Source organism: Anomalospiza imberbis, chromosome Z, assembly GCF_031753505.1.
Source record: "Anomalospiza imberbis isolate Cuckoo-Finch-1a 21T00152 chromosome Z, ASM3175350v1, whole genome shotgun sequence".
Taxonomy (NCBI): Eukaryota; Metazoa; Chordata; class Aves; order Passeriformes; family Viduidae; genus Anomalospiza; species Anomalospiza imberbis.
In genome coordinates this window covers 35,934,359-35,952,948 of record NC_089721.1, presented here as the reverse complement: position 1 = coordinate 35,952,948, position 18,590 = coordinate 35,934,359, and the positions used below count along the sequence as shown (strand labels likewise).

Genomic DNA, 18,590 nt, shown 5'->3' with positions numbered 1-18,590 from the left:
GAAAGAGAATGGAAAAGAAAAGAAAAAGAAAGAAAAAGAAAGGAAAAGAAAGGAAAAGAAAAGAAAAGAAAAGAAAAGAAAAGAAAAGAAAAGAAAAGAAAAGAAAAGAAAAGAAAAGAAAAGAAAAGAAAGGAAAAGAAAGGAAAAGAAAGGAAAAGAAAAGAAAAGAAAAGAAAAGAAAAGAAAAGAAAAGAAAAGAAAAGAAAAGAAAAGAAAAGAAAAGAAAAGAAAAGAAAAGAAAAGAAAAGAAAAGAAAAGAAAAGAAAAAAAAAGAATCCACTGAAATACAGAACTATAGAGGATTTTCCATACCACCATCTGGACATATGTAAAATAGGATAATATAGTTTTATCATGATGCAGAATACACCTAGATGATGTTAGGGACAACAAAAGAATGAAAATATTTTAAAAAGCAAGGAAAGATTGCCATGGATTTTCAGGGAAAAAAGAAAAAAAGTACTACCACTGCATTGTCAAAACACAGCAAAAGAAGCCCTTACTTTTCTAGATTTACTTGAGCTTTACTTTTTTTTTTTTTTAACCAAGGAGTATAGAATCTTTTCCATGCTCACACAAGGCACATACAGTGAGCAAGTCTATAAACTCTCAAAGACTAACTGCTGTGAAAGCATATCTATGACTGTTTCCTGGCTATCCAATATTACCTGGGGAAAAGAATGCACTTTAGAGTCTAACATAATAAAATAGGAAGAGAGGAGGGACGGCAGCAGACTGGGATTGAGACTATCCAGAGACTCATGCTGTAGACAGGTTATAATAAAACACTTTTATTATTGGTAAATACAAGATCTGTCAGAAGTATATTATTTTTCTAGCATGTTTATTTTCTTACAAGTTTAGTGGATCCCATCAAGGATTAATTTGGGGGACTGTATTTGATGCCTAAAAGCAATGATGCTTTCCCACTGAGAAGACTATCTTTTTGTCTGGTAAGAAATTCTCCTGCTGGTAAGGAAAAAAAAACTCCAAAAGTCCACCAGAAAAACTCTCCAAATCACTCTGACTGCAACCCCCAAAAAACAGTAAATAAATGACATGCCCTAAGCACGAACTACTTTCTTTTGTTACCAGCACTTTCAGTGATTCTTGGCTCCTCCTGTATAACTTATTCTTAAAAGTTACACTTCTCAAGAATTTCAATCCTCCAATCTGACACTGAAAGACTGGCAGACTTGACCTGCTGTAATCTCAAAGCAATAATTTTTTAATGTGTTTTGCTTAAATAATGGTTATAACTTAGTACTGTAATTCTGATTTCAACTGACTTATGTATGTGCTACTGCTGGACATGTAATTCTACATAAAGTGTTGTCGTGGTTTGACATGGAAGTGATTTTTTTTTTCAAGAAGTTGGGTCAAACCAATCAGTGGTCAAGTTTGGCTATTGGCACCTGAAGTGACCACTGAAGATAGGGATACGCCTCTGAGAACACAGGGGGTTAAAAGCAAGAACTCCCAAGAGCTCGCTCTCTTTGGTTCCGGTCAGGGTGCTGTGCAGACCTCCCCTGCCCAGCCATGGGGCTGGGTGGGGGAGGGGTAGCCATGAGGCCTGGTCGAGGTGAGCCGAGGGGTAGAAGGACTGGAACCGAGCCAGCTCTTGTGGACGGAAGGGTGGAAAGAAGCGGAGATGTCTTTGTCATTCCCCCCCCCAGAGGGAAGAGATAGAGAGTCCGGATGGCACCTGTAACTTTGCCGGCGCGGAGGAGAAGGGCAGGGGGGGGAAGGCGCCCAGCCTTGGCCTTGGGAGTCGGCTGCTGGGCAGAAATATCAGCCGTCCAGAGAGTCTAAGCTTTTAACCCTTTCCTGAGAAATGAAGGCTTTGTGAAATATTACTCCTCCTTGATTTGAAGTAGAAGAGAGACAGTCTGGGATCCGAGATGATGGAAAAAGAAATTTTTGAGTTGGAAAGAGATGATGGAGTGGCTTGTGGCTGGACTTCTCTTGTTAGCCATAGACTGAACCAAATTCTCCTAACAGAAGCTGCACTTAGGGTGGTGCGTTGGTGTGCCAGGAGACCTGTTTCAGTGATCACCAGCAGAGGAGTAAAGAGAAGGTGTGGAGAAGCCCTCTATCTTCAAGGAAGAAGAAGAGGAGAAGAGGACCTCTGTTCTTGGACCCTCAGCCCCAGGGGAAAATGGGGGGGACTGTAGTCCCAAAATGAGAAACTGAACTGTTGTCTCTTTTGGTCCACGGCAAAGCATCCTTAAAGGAGCCCTATGAGCAGTCTGTCCATGCACGGTGGTGAGAGCACTGTGACATGGAAAGGAAAGTGTCACCATGGCAAATTTTCTTCGGGCGATTGCCATGTGTGACATGGAAACACAAGGGTGGCAATTGTGTTTCCTGGGGGGGTCTGTGGCACAGGAGAGACTCCTGTCTCCCTTGAAAGACTGAGTATTCGAATATCTGAAGGGTAGCAACTTGATCAGGATCCTGGGTGGTGTCTCACTGTTGAGTTTGTTTAGGAATTAGGTGGGAGGAGGAGGGGTGTTTTAGAAAGTCTTCATCCAGGATTTAGTGTTTGTAGTGTTTATAGTAGTAGTAGTTTAATAAAGTTCTTTCCTTAGTTACTAAGTTTGGGCCTGCTCTGCTCTGTTCCTGATCACATCTCACAGCAATTATTTTAAAAAGTATATTTTCATGGAGGCGCTGGCATCGTGCCAGTATCAAACCATGACAAGTGTAGGAGAAATGTATCTGCTAATACAGCAATATATATTACAAAACTTCCAAAATATACAGGAGATTGAACAATTCTTTTTCAGGTAACTTATTCCCACAAACAAGATTCTTGCTTTGTATTTGCACTCTGACAGGCAGGACACACGGAGGCTTTAATTCCCAATTCCTTTTTCCAAACCTTGTGATGTTATTTCTGTATCATTATCACTTAACATACTTCTAAAGTCTGTCTGACAGCTGTCAGTTAAAAGTTAGACCAAGTCACATCTTGTTTCAACAGATCGCTGCTGTGCATGTGGTGCTCAGTACAAGTGCAGACATCAAGTAACTGCTCATAATTCTCAGTCTGGGAAGAAAGAGAGGTAAGAAAATCCTCCCTCACAGGATCCACAAAATACAGTGAGCCATAGCCTGCTTTTGTGGGGGTTAGAGAATCATAAAATCACTTGGATTCAACCTAGCAGTCTTGCTCAGAACAGCTATGTGATCAGACCAGGAGGCCAGGCTGCTGAGGGCTTTTATCCTGCCAGGACTTGAAAACCTCTAAGGATGGAAGCATCACTGAGCCTCTGCTCCCCCACTGGACTGGCCTTGCAGGGGAAAAGGTTTCTCCTTACACTCAGTCTGCACTGCTCCCCATATCCTTTTTCAATGTATACCCATTACATCTTGCACTTTCTGGCTATACTTTCTTGATTACTCACAGTTGGTGGGGGGCTGCCCTCAGGTGCTGCTCCCCAGAAGGCTTCTCATTCCAGGCTAAGTAAGCACATCTCACTTGGCCTTCTTGCAAGAATTGCTACATCCCTTGGCCATCTTGGTCGTCTGCTGCAAAAGCTGCTCTTTTTCACCTACATTATTCTTGCACTGGGGAAGATGGGGTACAAAAAGTGGATGCAGTCTTTAAATGGATTTAACAAAGCACTGAACAGAAGACAACAGAAAATTCTGTCAACCTACTGGCTTCACTACAGCTTAAAAAGCCCTCATTTGTCCTTTTGACTCTCTCTTCTGTCAGGGTACACTGCTGACTTATGCCCTAGTTACTGTCTTCCAGTGTCCCCTGAATCTCTACAGAATTGCTCCCATTTTTCAGCTCCCAGTCTGTGTTGTGGCCAAGGACACTTATCTGACACTTAAATCATGTCAGCTTTCCTGAACTCCTTTACCCTTCAAAGCTCCTATGGCACCTCGCCTACCAGTTTCCCAAGCAAGATGAAATCCTCTCTCCCAGTCTCCAAGGTCTGCAACTCATCTTGCTACAATCAAGTCTGACTGTAATATTACAGTTATCCCTCATGTGTAAATAACAAATTCAGCTGTGCATGATGGCCCTTGGATGGCCCACCTAGTACATACATACCTGTATCAAGCAGTTATTCCTCACATTTTGCAGAAATGTACTCAATTGTTTATGTCTTCCTATTTATGGCACTTTCAGCAGATTTTAGGGAGACTACAGTCTCATGAGAATCAGTTAGTAATCCAGAGACTTTCTTCAGTTGTTTAAAAGAACAGCTTGTTTTTTCTTCATGTATTTTTTCACTCAGATTGGTGACCTGCAGCATGCTCCCTCCACAGTGTCATGTTTTGTGGACTCTCCTTTGATCTTAACTCACAAGCTACACCTTCTCATCATGGGCATCACTACTTCCTCTCTTTCCTTCCTGTCTTTTGTGAAGAGCTAATACCTCTCTGTTAGAGATTTCAAGTTGCATGAGCTGTCCTACCATATCTCAGTTATTCCCATGATATTGCAGTACTGTGCCCAGAGGCAGCTCTTGTTCTTCGTGCTTGTTTCTCAGGCTTTGTACATCTGTACTTGAGCATGTACAGGCTTCCTTTCTCCAGAACCATCAACACTGCAGAAAATCCCAGCACACTGTCTCATAAAAGCTTCTGCAAGGACTAGATACATTCTAGGCTTCTTTATTAAATATCTGCTGCAACAGCAAAATGCTGCTATTGTGCAGTAGAAAGGTGTAGTAGAAACACCTTTTTTTAGGACGGCAGAACGTGATTAATTTTTTGATTTGGAGAAAATACAGAGGTTTTTCCTTTTCTGGAGTCTGGGGCTTTTTTTTCAAAACCAGAGTAAAGTGCTCTGCAATAGCTTAGAGAATTCTTTGTGCTCTATTTACTACCCTATTTACTTCATTTCTCTAGACAGGCCCTTATGAAACACAATTTTCTCTTCCATTCTCTGACTCTGAATCAGTGCTTCTCTCCTCACGGCTTTTTTGTAAAGTTTTCCCAGAAATGCATCTAGGTGAAAACTTGACTGGCTTGACAACATCAAGAGATGGACTTAAACCTTAGGTCTGATTGTTATACATAAAGATATTAAAACAAATCAGTCTTTCCATCCATGCCTTTCCATCTATCATTTCATAATAGAGAAAAGAGTGATACAACAAAATTACACAGTAGTCTTCAATTCAGATCTCATTATTAATGATGAAGCTAATACAAGAGAGTAAAAAAGGTCAGTTAATAAAGGACTCAGTGTATCACCAATTATTTGTGGAGTTCCAATTTAAAAAAATCTTCTAATTAAGTAATAGAACACTTATACACTGAGATACACCTGAAAAGAGTTATGAAGTGTTGCATCCTGGGTTTGGGTTCAAATTATGGGTTTTTTCTTTGTTAGTTTTCCAGTTCTCTGTACCCTCGTGCATCCCCCGGGTTTTCCCCTACTCTTGCGGTTTCCATGCCTGTCTCCCCGTTCTCGCAGTCCCACTCGCCCCAAAGCCCCGTGTCTGCCCCTGCTGTGTTCCCATTGGTCGCTGTAGTACACGTCATCACTACGATGTCTGCACCCATTGGGTGGGAGGGCTCCCCGTCCGTCCTGTCCCTTCCCTATTTCATGCCACTCCTCGGCATGCTCGAGGCCATTTGCGTCCCTGCGGAGTTGGGAGTGGGCTGCAGCTTTTTCCACTGCAGCTCTCGCAGCCAATAAAGCATCCAGCCGCCACGTGGATGGATTTGGACGAATTCCCTGCCTCTTTGTTTCTTCCCTCGCGCTGACGGTGAAGCGCGGCCAACAGCCCACCCCGGAGCGCGGCAGCAAAAGCGCCCGGAAACTGCGGCGAGCCCCGGCCCCGACGAAAAGCTGAGACACCCAAGCAGGGCATTCGAGAGCTGACCGGGGCCAAGAAAAGTAACGCGCAGCCGCGAGTAGCGCCCAATGTCAGGGCCACAGCCAGCGCAAGGCTGCGGAGCAGGCAGAGAGTCACCACAGAGCACCCGGGAGCCGCGCAGAGAGAGCGCCACTGCCAAGACGAGCGAGCGCAATCCGCGCCGAAAACTGCCGCCACCACTGCAGGGTCGCTGTCCACGATGGAAAAGTGCTCCGTGCTGGACTAAAAACAGGAGCAAGAGGCCCCCCGAAGTAAGTCAGTGACGTCTCTGCCACCCACAGGAAAACACGCTGTGTTTTCCCGCGTGGGACTGGAAGCGCAACCATTCACGGCTACGGAAAGCCGAAGAACAGACGCTTCCCGGGAAAGAATACCCTGATAGCAGCTTTTATTTACAAAGATTCCGGTTTGGTGAGTAATTAGGCGCGGGGAGTACCCGGCTAATACTTCACGTGGGTGGGCTCTGACACATTTCCGGGGGTACGGATCATGCAGCACACAGCGTGTGCGGCGGGCCGCCGGGGTCTTTCGCGTTTTTTGCTTTTTTTTCTTTCGCTTTTTCTGCACCAGGGGTGAGGCTGTGGGTAGAAACAGCATGGGGACCACGCTATCTACCCAACGAAGGGAATTCTATACCCAAATTAAGGGGATTTTATAGGTAAAACGTCCCTACCCCAAAAATTTAGTCAAGCAGTTTGTACGATGGCTCTGCTTTTCCTTTCTACGTGTAACCGCGGAGGATGCTTACAGAACAGAGTTCTGGGAGCAAGTAGGAGCCAGGTTAGCAGAGGGAATCGACAGGGATCCCTCTGTGAAAGACTGCTTCCCAAAGCTCCATTTGCTGATCTCGGAGGTTGTAAAAGCGGGGTCCACGCGAGAAGCAGGCAGGGAAAGGAAAGAGCCATTGGGCAGAACTGTTGTTTCCCCTGAATCCATTTCCCCATCCTCTCCTACCCCTTTTTCCCCTAAACCGGGTAGGCAGAGGGGACTACTCCACCGCTCTGAGGCGCAGGGCAGCTCCACAGACATGGACCGTGCTCCTGGCTCCCCCGAGCCATCCCGGCACCCCCGCCTTAGTGAAACTAGCTGCTCTGCTGAGGAACTAACCCCAAACCCCTTTTTCAATCTTTTTTTCCCGGTTAGAAATCCTAGTTCTGGTGCTACCCCGCACTGCTCTGCTCCCCTGAATCCTTTCCTTTGTCCCCCTGAGGAAGCCGCTGCCACTTGGCTAGGGTCTCTGTCTTCCCAAGATGGAGGGCGGCCACGTGGAGGGGTTTCTTCTTCCCATAATCCCTTTGTCCCCTTTGTTCCCGGTATCCCCACCTTTGACCCCACCCCCTCCTGCTTCCCTGTGGGTGTGGGCACCGCCCACTCCAGGCATCGGGTTGCCACCCCTCCCCCTGTTCCCCCTCAGGTGGGCATTCCCTTCTTCCATATCCTGCCTGCTGCAACATCAGCCTGACCCTCAGCCGACAGGGAGGGCTCTGTCACCTCTGCCCCGCTGTCCCAGGGAGAAGATTCTCCCCGCCCTGTCCACCCTGTCCCTCATACCCCGCCCCCATGTCCTCCCGCTCCTCAGATACCCGGGGGGAGGGGAGGAGAGGGGAGGGGAGGGGACGGGGCCCAATCTATGAAGTCGAGCAGTTGCTCCGCACTCCAGCCTCCTACACCAGGGGAGGGGAAAACCCTACATGGACACCCCTTCCCTATGAATCCATAAAAGAGGTCTGCAAAACATCACGTGATTTTGGACAAAAAAGCCCCCTTTTTAAAGGCATTTTAAAAGCGACTTTAACGTCTAGAACCATAGTGCCAGCAGACCTTAAGTGTCTGTTTAGCTGCCTGCTTCTCCCATCAGAATACAGCCTGTGGGAGAGGAGGTGGAAGAAACTGGCAGCAGACCTGCTTCCCGAAATCCGAGAAAGGCCTTACAGCCTGGATTTCGCGGAAGAACCAATCAATCACTTGGGACCATCTCATGGGTGAAGGAGAATGGAGTGAAGGGCAACTTCAAGCTCGGGAATTCCAATGGCTGTGCTGGACATGTCCAGGGGTGCAGCAGAGCGTGCGTTCCTGGGCATGCCCACCAAGGACCCAATGGTTCCCTATACAGCGATTAAACAAGGTGTCGCAGAGCCTTTTGTAGATTTCGTGGACCGGGTCTGGGCAGCAGTCGAGAGACGGGTGGAGTGACCTGAACACCGAGACGGGCTAGTCCTAGAAGTGGTGCACATGAACACCAACACCATGTGCAAAAGGATCATCCTGTCGCTGCCAGCCTCACCAGCGCCGACCCTCGACCAAATCATCGAGGAGTGCACCCTGAATTCGCACCTGATAGAGGAGGAGGCCCCAGAGAGACCTAAAGACAAGCTGGTCACATCTGCTGCTGCTCCTCCAAGGAACTCAGCTCCGAAGCGACTTCCATCCACACGCCGGTGCTTTCACTGCCATCAGGAGGGACATTTTCAGGATCGCTGCCCACTTCTAAGGACTATACCACCCAGGGCTGCGGGAGGAGGGAGGGGGGATTGGAACCCCACAATCCCAAAAAACTAGGAAAGGAACGCGCACTTGCCTCGTGTGCTGATAAAAATGAGGCAAGTCGTGGTGCCACGAGAGGAGCCGCGATACACCATCTAGTCCCATCTGTAAGCGGCTGCCTCTCAACTACTGACATCAGGGAGCCTTATTGGCTCCGACTCACCAATTCTGTCCACTTTCGTTCCCAGGACTGGCATTTCTTCATAGCAGATGCACAGCTTCTATCACACACCTGCCGCTGTGAAACCAGGAGGAAGGAGGACCTTCTGAACTGCAGGTACCTTGTGGTCGGAGACACAAAAAGCACCCCACTGGAGATAGAGGTTCCTCCAGTAATTTCCACCCTTAATCCGAGGCTCTTCTATCTCGTGGCACGCTGTGTCCATCCCCCCCTCTTCCTGCCTAAGGGCCAGGTTATTGCACAGGCAATTCCTATTCCTCGTGCTCTGTGTAATGACCTGGAACTCTCAGTCTTTTATGCTGGGAAGTTGGGAGAGGAAAAACCCCTCGTATGGTGTAAACTCAAGTGCGAGGGGCATTCTGCATACCTTCAGGGGATGTTGGACACAGGGACAGACGTGACGGTCATCCCACCACGCAAGTGGCCGTCACACTGGGAGCTGCAAAGTGTGGCCATGCCAGTCTTAGGACTAGGCGGGCCCCAGCCAGCAAAGCAATCAAAAAATATTATCCAAATTAAGGGTCTGAATGGACTGCTAGCCTCAGTACATCCGTTTGTGATCGATTGTAAATTTACACTGTGGGGGGGAGACACCATGTCCCAGTGGGGAGCCAAATTGGAATTTCCGGCCCCCCAACATTTTTAGGTGCGGCCACTGAGGAGCGCCCCACACAGAAATTAACATGACTCACAGATAAGCCTGTCTGGGTGGAGCAGTGGCCGCTAAGTAAACAAAAACTACTGGCGCTCACAAAACTAGTGGAGGAGGAATTGGCAAAGGGACATATAGTCGAAACTAACAGCCCCTGGAACTCTCCGGTGTTTGTAATTAAAAAACCAGGGAAGGACAGGTGGCGACTCCTCCATGATCTAAGGAAAATTAATGAAGCCATAGAAAATCTGGGCTCTCTCCAACCGGGTATGCCATCTCCATCTATGCTACCCCAAAATTATAATTTGGCTGTAATTGACATTAAGGATTGCTTCTTTCAAATCCCGCTCCATCCAGATGATGCTCCCCGTTTTGCCTTCTCTGTACCCTCCATCAACAGAGAAGCCCCTATGAAGCGCTACCACTGGACAGTACTACCTCAGGGGCTAAAATGTTCCCCCACTATATGCCAGTGGTATGTCGCCAGAGTTCTGTCCCCAATGCGTGCCAAGTGGACATCCTGTATTTTCTATCATTACATGGATGACGTGCTGATTTGTGCCCCTGACAGCGAGGTCCTACAAGCAGCTCTGGAGGACACTGTTAGGGCCTTGTCGGTGGCCGGATTCGAACTACAAAAAGAGAAGGTACATTTACTGCCACCCTGGAAGTACCTGGGCCTAGAAATTAATAACCGAACGATTAGGCCTCAACAAATTCAGATAAGTGACAACACCAAGACGCTGAATGACATCCAGCGCTTGTGCGGATCGCTAAATTGGATCAGGCCATGGCTGGGACTCACCACGAGAGAACTATCCCCTCTTTTTGACTTGTTAGCAGAAAGGGAGGGGGATGAGGGTTTAAGTTCCCCAAGAGTCCTGACCCAGGAGGCCAGAGCCGCACTCAAGAAGGTCCAAACCACCATCGCGAGTAGGCAATCCATCGCTGTCAACCAGGGCTGCCTTTCCACTTCATCATCTTAGGTGAGTTACACCATTTATATGGTATAATATTCCAGTGGGACAAGGGCCAACAGGACCCCCTCTTGATAATAGAGTGGGTGTTCCTTGGCCACAGACAGTCCAAATGTATCACCAGGCCACAAGAGCTGATGGCGCAGCTCATAATACGGGCCAGGGCTCGTCTGCAAGTACTAGTGGGCTGTGACTTCACATGTATCCACCTCTCCATCAAAACATCCACGGGGAAAATGACCAAGGAGACCTTTGAACACCTTCTCAGACAAAATGAAAATTTGCAGTTTGCTCTAGACAGATTCTCAGGCCAAATTCAAATTGGGCATCCTGGCCATCATCTGTTCAATACAGAATTCAAAATGTTGCCAAAAGAATTGCAAAGTAAAAAGCCACTCAAAACACTGACAGTGTTCACAGATGGGTCAGGGAAGTCCCACAAGTCAGTAGTGACTTGGAAAGACCCAGCGACTCAGTTGTGGGAATCAGATGTTAAGGTGGTGGAAGGTTCCCCACAAGTGGCTGAGTTGGATGCTGTCATGAGGGCTTTTAAAAAATTCGATCAACCTTTTAATCTAGTCACAGATTCGGTATATGTGGCAGGAGCAGTGTCTAGAGCTGAACATGCAATTGTAAAAGAGGTCCCAAATCAAGTCATCTTCAGGTTGCTCACAGAATTAGTACACCTGGTTTCTAACCGTGAGCATCCCTTTTAAGTGGTACATGTGAGATCACACACGAATTTCCCAGGCTTTATTGCCGAAGGGAACCGCAGAGCAGACACCTTGGCAGCCCCAGTACAGCTGGGAGGCCAGCCAAACATAGTTGAGCAGGCCAGGCTCAGCCATCAGCAGATCCATCAAAATGCCCCAGGTCTGGTACGCCAGTTCCATCTGTGGCGTGACCAAGCCAGGGAAATTGTGGCCTCATGCCCCCACTGTCAGGAGGCAGCTCTACCAACACTGGGAGCAGGTGTGAATCCCAGAGGTCTCCGCAGTTGTGAGGTATGGCAGATGGACGTCACCAAAGTTCCCGAATTTGGGAAACTCAAGAATGTCCATGTAACCGTGGACACCTTCTTGGGAGCAGTTTTTGCCTCAGCCCACACAGGGGAAAGGGGCACAGACGTGGGAAAACACCTCATACACGCCTTTGTCACCTTGGGGGTCCCAGCCACAATAAAAACTGATAATGGTCCAGCATATACTTCCAGGGTGCTCAGTAACTTCCTGCAGGAATGGAGGGTCCAACATAAAACCGGGATTCCTCACTCCCCCACCGGCCAGGCCATAATAGAGAGGACTCACCAGACACTGAAACAGGTCCTCCGGAAGCAGTGGGGAGATGTGCAAGTGCTGTCACTGCACGAGAGGCTCTGCAAGGCCTTGTTTACCATCAATTTCCTAAACTGCTTTTTTGACAGGCAAGAACCGCCAGCCCTGAGACATTTCAAACAACATCAGGAGCTCTAGCCAGAGGAGAGGCCTCCAGTATTAGTGAGGGATCCAGACTCTAAAGAAATCCAGGGTCCATTCCCACTCTTGACTTAGGGACGGGGATATGCCTGCGTATCCACGCCCTCAGGAGTCAAGTGGATCCCCAGGAGGCATGTCAAACCTTACACACCAGGACAGTCAGTGAGTCGGAGCGATACAGTGCCAGTGGATGCAACCGATGATCCCACCAACCAAGGGGTTACATACAATCGCAGGCGCCGCAGAAAAGGGAGAGACTCAGCATCTCCCTAAAAAGCACTTTTCCCACATCTACCTCAGACCGTGTATGTCTCCAGCCCATGTTTATAATAAAGTTGTTGTCCCAGTTCCCCTATCCCCAAACACCCAGGAAAAAAGCAGCTCCAGTACCATCCCCAGGCCCTCTCCATCTACAGAGCTGTCACAGCAGCAGAAGAAGCTAGGACAAGAGGCCACTGCGCAAGAATCCAAACAGAAACAACTGTCTTTTTTATATTTTTTTAAAGCGGGGAATTGTTGCATCCTGGGTTTGGGTTCAAATTATGGGTTTTTTCTTTGTTAGTTTTCCAGTTCTCCGTACCCTCGTGCATCTGCCGGGTTTTCCCCTACTCTTGCGGTTTCCGTGCCCGTCTCCCCGTTCTCGCAGTCCCACTCACCCCAAAGTCTCGTGTCCGCCCCTGCCGTGTTCCCATTGGTCGCTGTAGTACACGTCATCACTACGATGTCTGCACCCATTGGGCGGGAGGGCTCCCCGTCCGTCCTGTCCCTTCCCTATTTCATCCCACTCCTCGGCATGCTTGAGGCCATTTGCGTCCCTGCGGAGCTGGGAGCGGCTGCAGCTTTTCCACCGCAGCTCTCGCAGCCAATAAAGCATCCAGCCACCACGTGGATGGGTTTGGACGAATTCCCTGCCTCTTTGTTTCTTCCCTCGCGCTGACGGTGAAGCGCGGCCAACAGCCCACCCCGGAGTGCAGCAGCAAAAGCGCCCGGAAACTGCGGCGAGCCCCGGCCCCGACGAAAAGCTGAGACGCCCAAGCAGGGTGTTTGAGAGCTGACCGGGGCCGAGAAAAGTAACGCGCAGCCGCGATGAAGGATTTTAAATGCTACTAGGAATTAATTTTTTTAGTTGTATGGACTAGAAACCACTGCTTACTATGCAATATTATTCCTATACACATCAAGATATCTCCATGTAATTCAACTCTTATAATACCACTGGAAAAATAACCAAAATCTCTGTTATTAAAACAAAACCTCAGTTTTCTTCTCTGTAGCGCAGACATGCTACATACAGGAAAACTGCGATATTAATCAGTTTTCCCTGAGTAGTGTTTCCCAAGGAAAGAAAGGAAAAGCAACTTTTTAGAGCCAAAAGCAGTGTTACCTCTATAAAAATAACTGGTGGAGGGGAGTGGGGTGTCAGAGATGGGAATGGCATAATACTGACTTGGTGGAGTTCTGTTCAAATCTAAAGAAAGTATTTTTGATTCCTCTATATGTATTAGCAAATCTGGCTAAAATTTGGCAGGAGAACTTAGGCTTTTCTATGTGTAGCCCCTAAATTAAAAGCCTTTTAAATTGTGCTTAGAATGCCTTTTACATATCACTGCAAAAATACTACTCTGAGATGCAAAGTTAGTAAGCTCTGCTTTATGAAATTCTAGAATCAAATTCATTAGCAGTAAATTAAAATTTTAATCTATACTGTGCTGTGATCTTCTACCATGATTTTTCTTCTTACCATTCTAACACTACACAGAGTATACAAGATTATTTTTGTATTTTAAATATTATTTTAAGACAATGCAATGTACTTGTATTATGCACTAACAAACCAAAAGTCTCTCTCATCACAATAAAGTCTTTAGGAAGTATCTTTAATATATGTCCACAGTATATGAAGTCAGACAATTTCTTACAAAAAAAAAAAACAAAAAAAAAAAAAACCTGTCAGGGTTCTTTGTCGTTATTGGACATGAAATGAATACATAGAAGCTTAGTAAGTTTAAAAGAGAAAAAATGAGCTAGTTTTATTCAAACATCTGGTATTTATAGAATTCTAAAGGTGACTGTGGATTGGAGAATGGAATTACCACCTCTCCAACCACACTGGTCCAAAGATCAATCAATCATTTCTCTCCACACACAGAGAAATATGTAAACTATTCTATTTATACATGAAATTGTGTGGGAACTCTGACTCTCAAATATGTAAACATTATCAGAAGGCTAAAGAAGTTTTATGAGAGCTTTAAAACTTTCAAAAGAACTATAAAAGAAAACTTAACACTTTTAGAAATCAGGGCAACAGAGAATGACACCTGGTTCTAGACAGTAAGGTCACTGTCTAGAAATATTAATAAGAAATATTTAAAGAGTTCTGATCCATATTGAGGAAAGCATAATTGGCCACAAATATTTCTGCATTCTTACTTGCCACTTTCAGATATGTATCTTTTCCCAGGCTGCCTTGTACATCTTAAAATGGCTTTCTTAATAAATACTTATTGCAATAGCTTTCCAAAGGTATACATTTGGGATGCTAAAAAAAGGACAAGGAATAAAAGCCTCACTAGAAACAGAAAGTACAAAACATAGCACTTTGACTAAAGAAATATATGCATTTTCCACATTTAATTGTGTTTAAAGGACACTCATTAAAAAAAAAAAAATCTGCTATAACTGCGTTGTGGCCTGGAGCAGAGACCTCCTCTCGCCTATTCAGCCTCACTAAAAGCACTCTGCAAGGCCATATACTAGTCCTGAGCTGTAGATATATAGATATTTAAGTGTTTTAAAGTAATTTTGCAAATTACACTTTAAGGAGCAGGCTCTTGATAAAAACGAAGCCTCAACAAACTTCTACCACAAACAGTCTCCAATTGACACAGACTGGTATTTCATTCTGGAGCCACACAAAGACAATACAACAACTGGCAAGTCCTTCAACATCAAGGCGAACAGTTGAGTTTTTATTGTTCTTCAAAAAAGCATTAAGATACAATTTACAAGGCTGCAATTCCTTCTTTTCAGAGTTATCCTAAGAAAGGTATAAAGAAAAAACCATGCACAAGACCTTTTAGTACTGTCTTCTGCTAAAGTAGTCAAGCTTGTTTGGCTGTCCAGGACATATCAGAATGACTCTAAAACTGACTGAGCTTTAGCAAGCACCAAAGTTTGTGATTTGTAGGGATCTTTACCAACTTCTATCATGTTATTGCCTTCTTATTTTTGCAACTTTCTCTTTCCAACCTACAATCTTCCACATGAAATAAGTCAATCACTGAAGAGCTTTGTATTTTATCTGTTCAGAGGAGAGCATACACCTATTTGGAATTTTTTGCTTAAAAAAAAGTGTTCTGTCACAGAAATTAATAGCACAAAAATCTTGTTCCAAGCACTTTACAGTAATGTTATGACACTTTTTCATCTGCAAGGAGCAGGAGAAGCTTTAGAGGTTCTGACTGTCTCATCAATACCTACTGTGCTTCATTCCAGGTCTACTCAAAGAGTAACTAGTTAAGTTCTGTGCACTCTCACACCATCACTGCTAGTAGGGAAAGCATTTTAGGTGAAACAATTTTGATGACTTCTTGATCCGCAACAATTGGCTTGGAGTGACAATTTTACCCTATTCCTTTAATGTCTTAATCATGGGACACTTTAAGAACATTCAGAAGCTATGAAAACTCCAAGAAGTTTTGATCCTACATGTTGTTTTGGGGTCAATTTACATTTAAAACAAATCAGTATTTTTGAATATCTTATAGTAAGTACATCATATTGCTTCAAGTGTAAGCTTCTATTTTATTAATATATGATGGTTTTCAGAGAAAGATGTGTGAACTGATAGCATCCAAGTCCCAGTATTTCACCACAAGAATATATAAATGCTTTAAGTTAAGCTATTTCATTCTGGTCCTAGCATGACCTAACTTCTCCAATAATTTCTAGTTACAATTTTATCTAAATAAATTAGGTTATACCATTTTCTTCAAATAGCCTCAAAGTCCAGCAGCAAACTCCAAGTTACAGGTTTTAGTCGTATATGGAAAAGACAAATGGCAGTCTTCCCTCTTCCCTACACTCTCCCCAAGTTTGAAGCACAGCTACATTCTTCCATCCCCTAATGACATAAAATTTAGTTCTCTTCCCTGCCCCCACTGAATCTTTTACACCCGATTCAACTGTACATGTGTTTTCAAAAGATGGGGCTTTTCTAACATGGCAGGTGTGTCTGCAAACACAGTAGGAATCAGATATGATCAGGTGTTTGTAGTGCTAGAAAGAAATGTACTATTCTCACCATAACTACTGTCAAAAAGAAGAAATACAATGCAGGCCAACTATTGTCAAAAAGAAGAAATACAGTGAAGGGGAAGTTCCTGAAGAAAAACTTGCAAAAATTTTATATGTAATTTTGACAGGGAATTTTTGTAACTGCCTTCAAAGTTTGTTTTTTATAAATGCCTGAGCATTTGAGCTAGAACTAGCCAAGGCAAAGACTGGCATTCAAAGTTTGCAGCTACCTACAAATGTTAGCTTGAATTCAAGCTCTTTCCTCAACTTTATTTACCCAACAGAGAAGCAGTTTGTGAAGCAAGCTTCCACTGTAATTTCACTATCAATCTGTCAAACTGAAAACCTTCCTGTTATTTGGATTTCCAAAAAACCTTGAGGGTGGGAGGAGCACCTCTGTACAGGAGGAAAAAAAAAATGTACACAAAACTTGTGGTTGCATCTAAGAAACATGTAACACGGCACAGACAGAAAATTATGTCTACAAGTCATGCAAAAGGTTGCTCTTCTTTGAACACTTAAGTGTTATCCACTGTTTTATTATCTTTCCTTATACAATTTTCTTCTTCTTAGACACATTTCCAAGGTCACCTTCAGAGTTCACTTGTGATCCTACAAAACCTACTATCTGAGCACTGCTTTATAAACTAGAATATGCCATCTACTGGCGATATAGTAAATTGGAAGTTCAGCCATCACTACTTTAAACATTCTAAAAATTTTATCTGTGTTCAATTTCAAAGCAAAACTAAGGAACCAACTCCAGCTAAATCCTTCAGATTGCACTCCAGCACTTGGCATATAAATATTATGAGTAAGTTACAAGATATTTAACAACAAATCAGAAAGCTAGTGCTATACTGTAGGTCTGTTCAGCACAACTTTCTGAACCCTAATCAAACTGTTTTTCCTTTTTCTCTGCTGTTATTTTCTTATTTTATGACAGGAAATAAAACATCCCCATGCTCTAGTCTGAGGTTTCTAGAAAAAATCAGCTGCAGATTGAACTTAAAGAAAGAACTGTTTAAAAGATTTTTTAATGGTGGGAGAGTTTAAACATATTTAATTCATATATTTTATGAGCATAAGATCCATGTTTTAGCAACTCCATTATAAGAGATTCGCTTTAACATATACACGTTTCTTAACACTGCAGTATTACAGTTCAGTAACAAAGCTCAACTTCAGCATAAATGTACTTTTCAAAGTAGGTTTCCAAAACTGTTTATAGGGTCTGGCTACTTTAATTATAGTTTCTACTTCTACAATTTGTTAAGACAGACTGTTGAGGAAGTCCTTTGACACAGAGAACAGGTGCTTTACACACCTGAACCTGCTGCACTAGGTGACCACACAGGAACTGGCGTAGCATGTAAATGGAGCACCTTTAACCCTGGGAGGACAGCAAAGCTCAGCAGGTGAAGCTGCCAGTCCAGCCGTGGGCAGGCAGCGAGCCGCGGGAGAACTTCCTCTGCACCGCCGCCGGCCTCTCTGTTACCTGGAGCCGTATAAACTCCTGTTGCCCTTTCAGGCTGTCATTCGTGGCCTTCGAGAAGATGAACCCCATCGCGCCCTGCAGAGCAGAAGACAAGAGACGGAGGATGCCAGCGAGCCGGGAAAAGCGGGTGAGGATGGAGGAGGGCCGCCCCCGGGAGGAGCCTGTCCTGAGTCCCGCCCCTTTTTCCTCCCCTCACTTTCACCCCCTCTTCGGTTATAGAAACTATCTCAAGAAATTTCAAGTAACCCATCCCATATGAATAGACACACAGGTCCTGGTAGGCTCACCACTCGGGGGTGATGCATCTAGGCAATACATGTAAATCAACAAGGAAAAGAATTAAAAATGTCTTTGTTGCTTAATGCTTCTTTCTCTGCCTTTCATCATGTGTCAGAATGTATTCATGACATCATCATCCGTAATTACATCTGGCTGGCTTTGAAATCCAAAGAAACTAAATTTTCGTACTTAAAAATATTGAGTCAGAAATTATGCTCTGTCAGTTAGCCTTTAAAGCAGTGATACAAATAAGTGCTAGAATTACAGAATCACAGAATATTCTGAGTTGGAAGAGATGCACAAGAATCATCAAGTTTGACTCTCAAGTGAATGGCCCATACAAGGATCAAATCTACAGCCCTGATGACATTAACAGCATGCTCTAATATCCAGAATTCTTTTGGCTCTAAAGAGTAACTCATTCAGTTTTCCAACTTGAGTCTGTGAGGACACACAGCGCTTCAAACACCATCTCATAGTGCAATCTGACATCTTGTCTTACCAAAAGAATTAATATTTTTCCAGAAACAGTCTACTCATTCAATCTGCTGATATCTTAACCTGCACATGCTGGTTTTGCCAATATTTATTTTCTAAATTCAGGCATTTTTCAAATACTTTTCTTTTAAAAAATACAGAGAAGATAGCTGTCTTCCCCTTTTCCCTCCCTTTTTTTTATTACTGGTAGAGCAAAAATGAGATAAAAAAGTAAGGAGAAAAAAAAGATTTTTCTGTTGTGGAAACTTGCTTAACATTTTTACTTGAAGTAAAAAACTTGAAGTAAAGAACTTCCAAGAACTTGAACTATTGTCGTGATATTTTGAAAATGTCTGTGA

At 44.5% G+C, this 18,590-nt stretch overlaps 1 protein-coding gene across 1 annotated transcript in view; it reads right to left on the bottom strand.

Moving 5' to 3' along the window:
- Positions 1 to 17,544, bottom strand: part of PLGRKT (plasminogen receptor with a C-terminal lysine) — a 32,259-nt gene extending 14,715 nt beyond the window's left edge. Inside the window, 1 exon segment of the mRNA XM_068177360.1 lies at positions 17,476 to 17,544. Coding sequence (XP_068033461.1) covers positions 17,476 to 17,544 — 69 coding nt within the window.
- Positions 17,545 to 18,590: the final 1,046 nt, after the last annotated feature.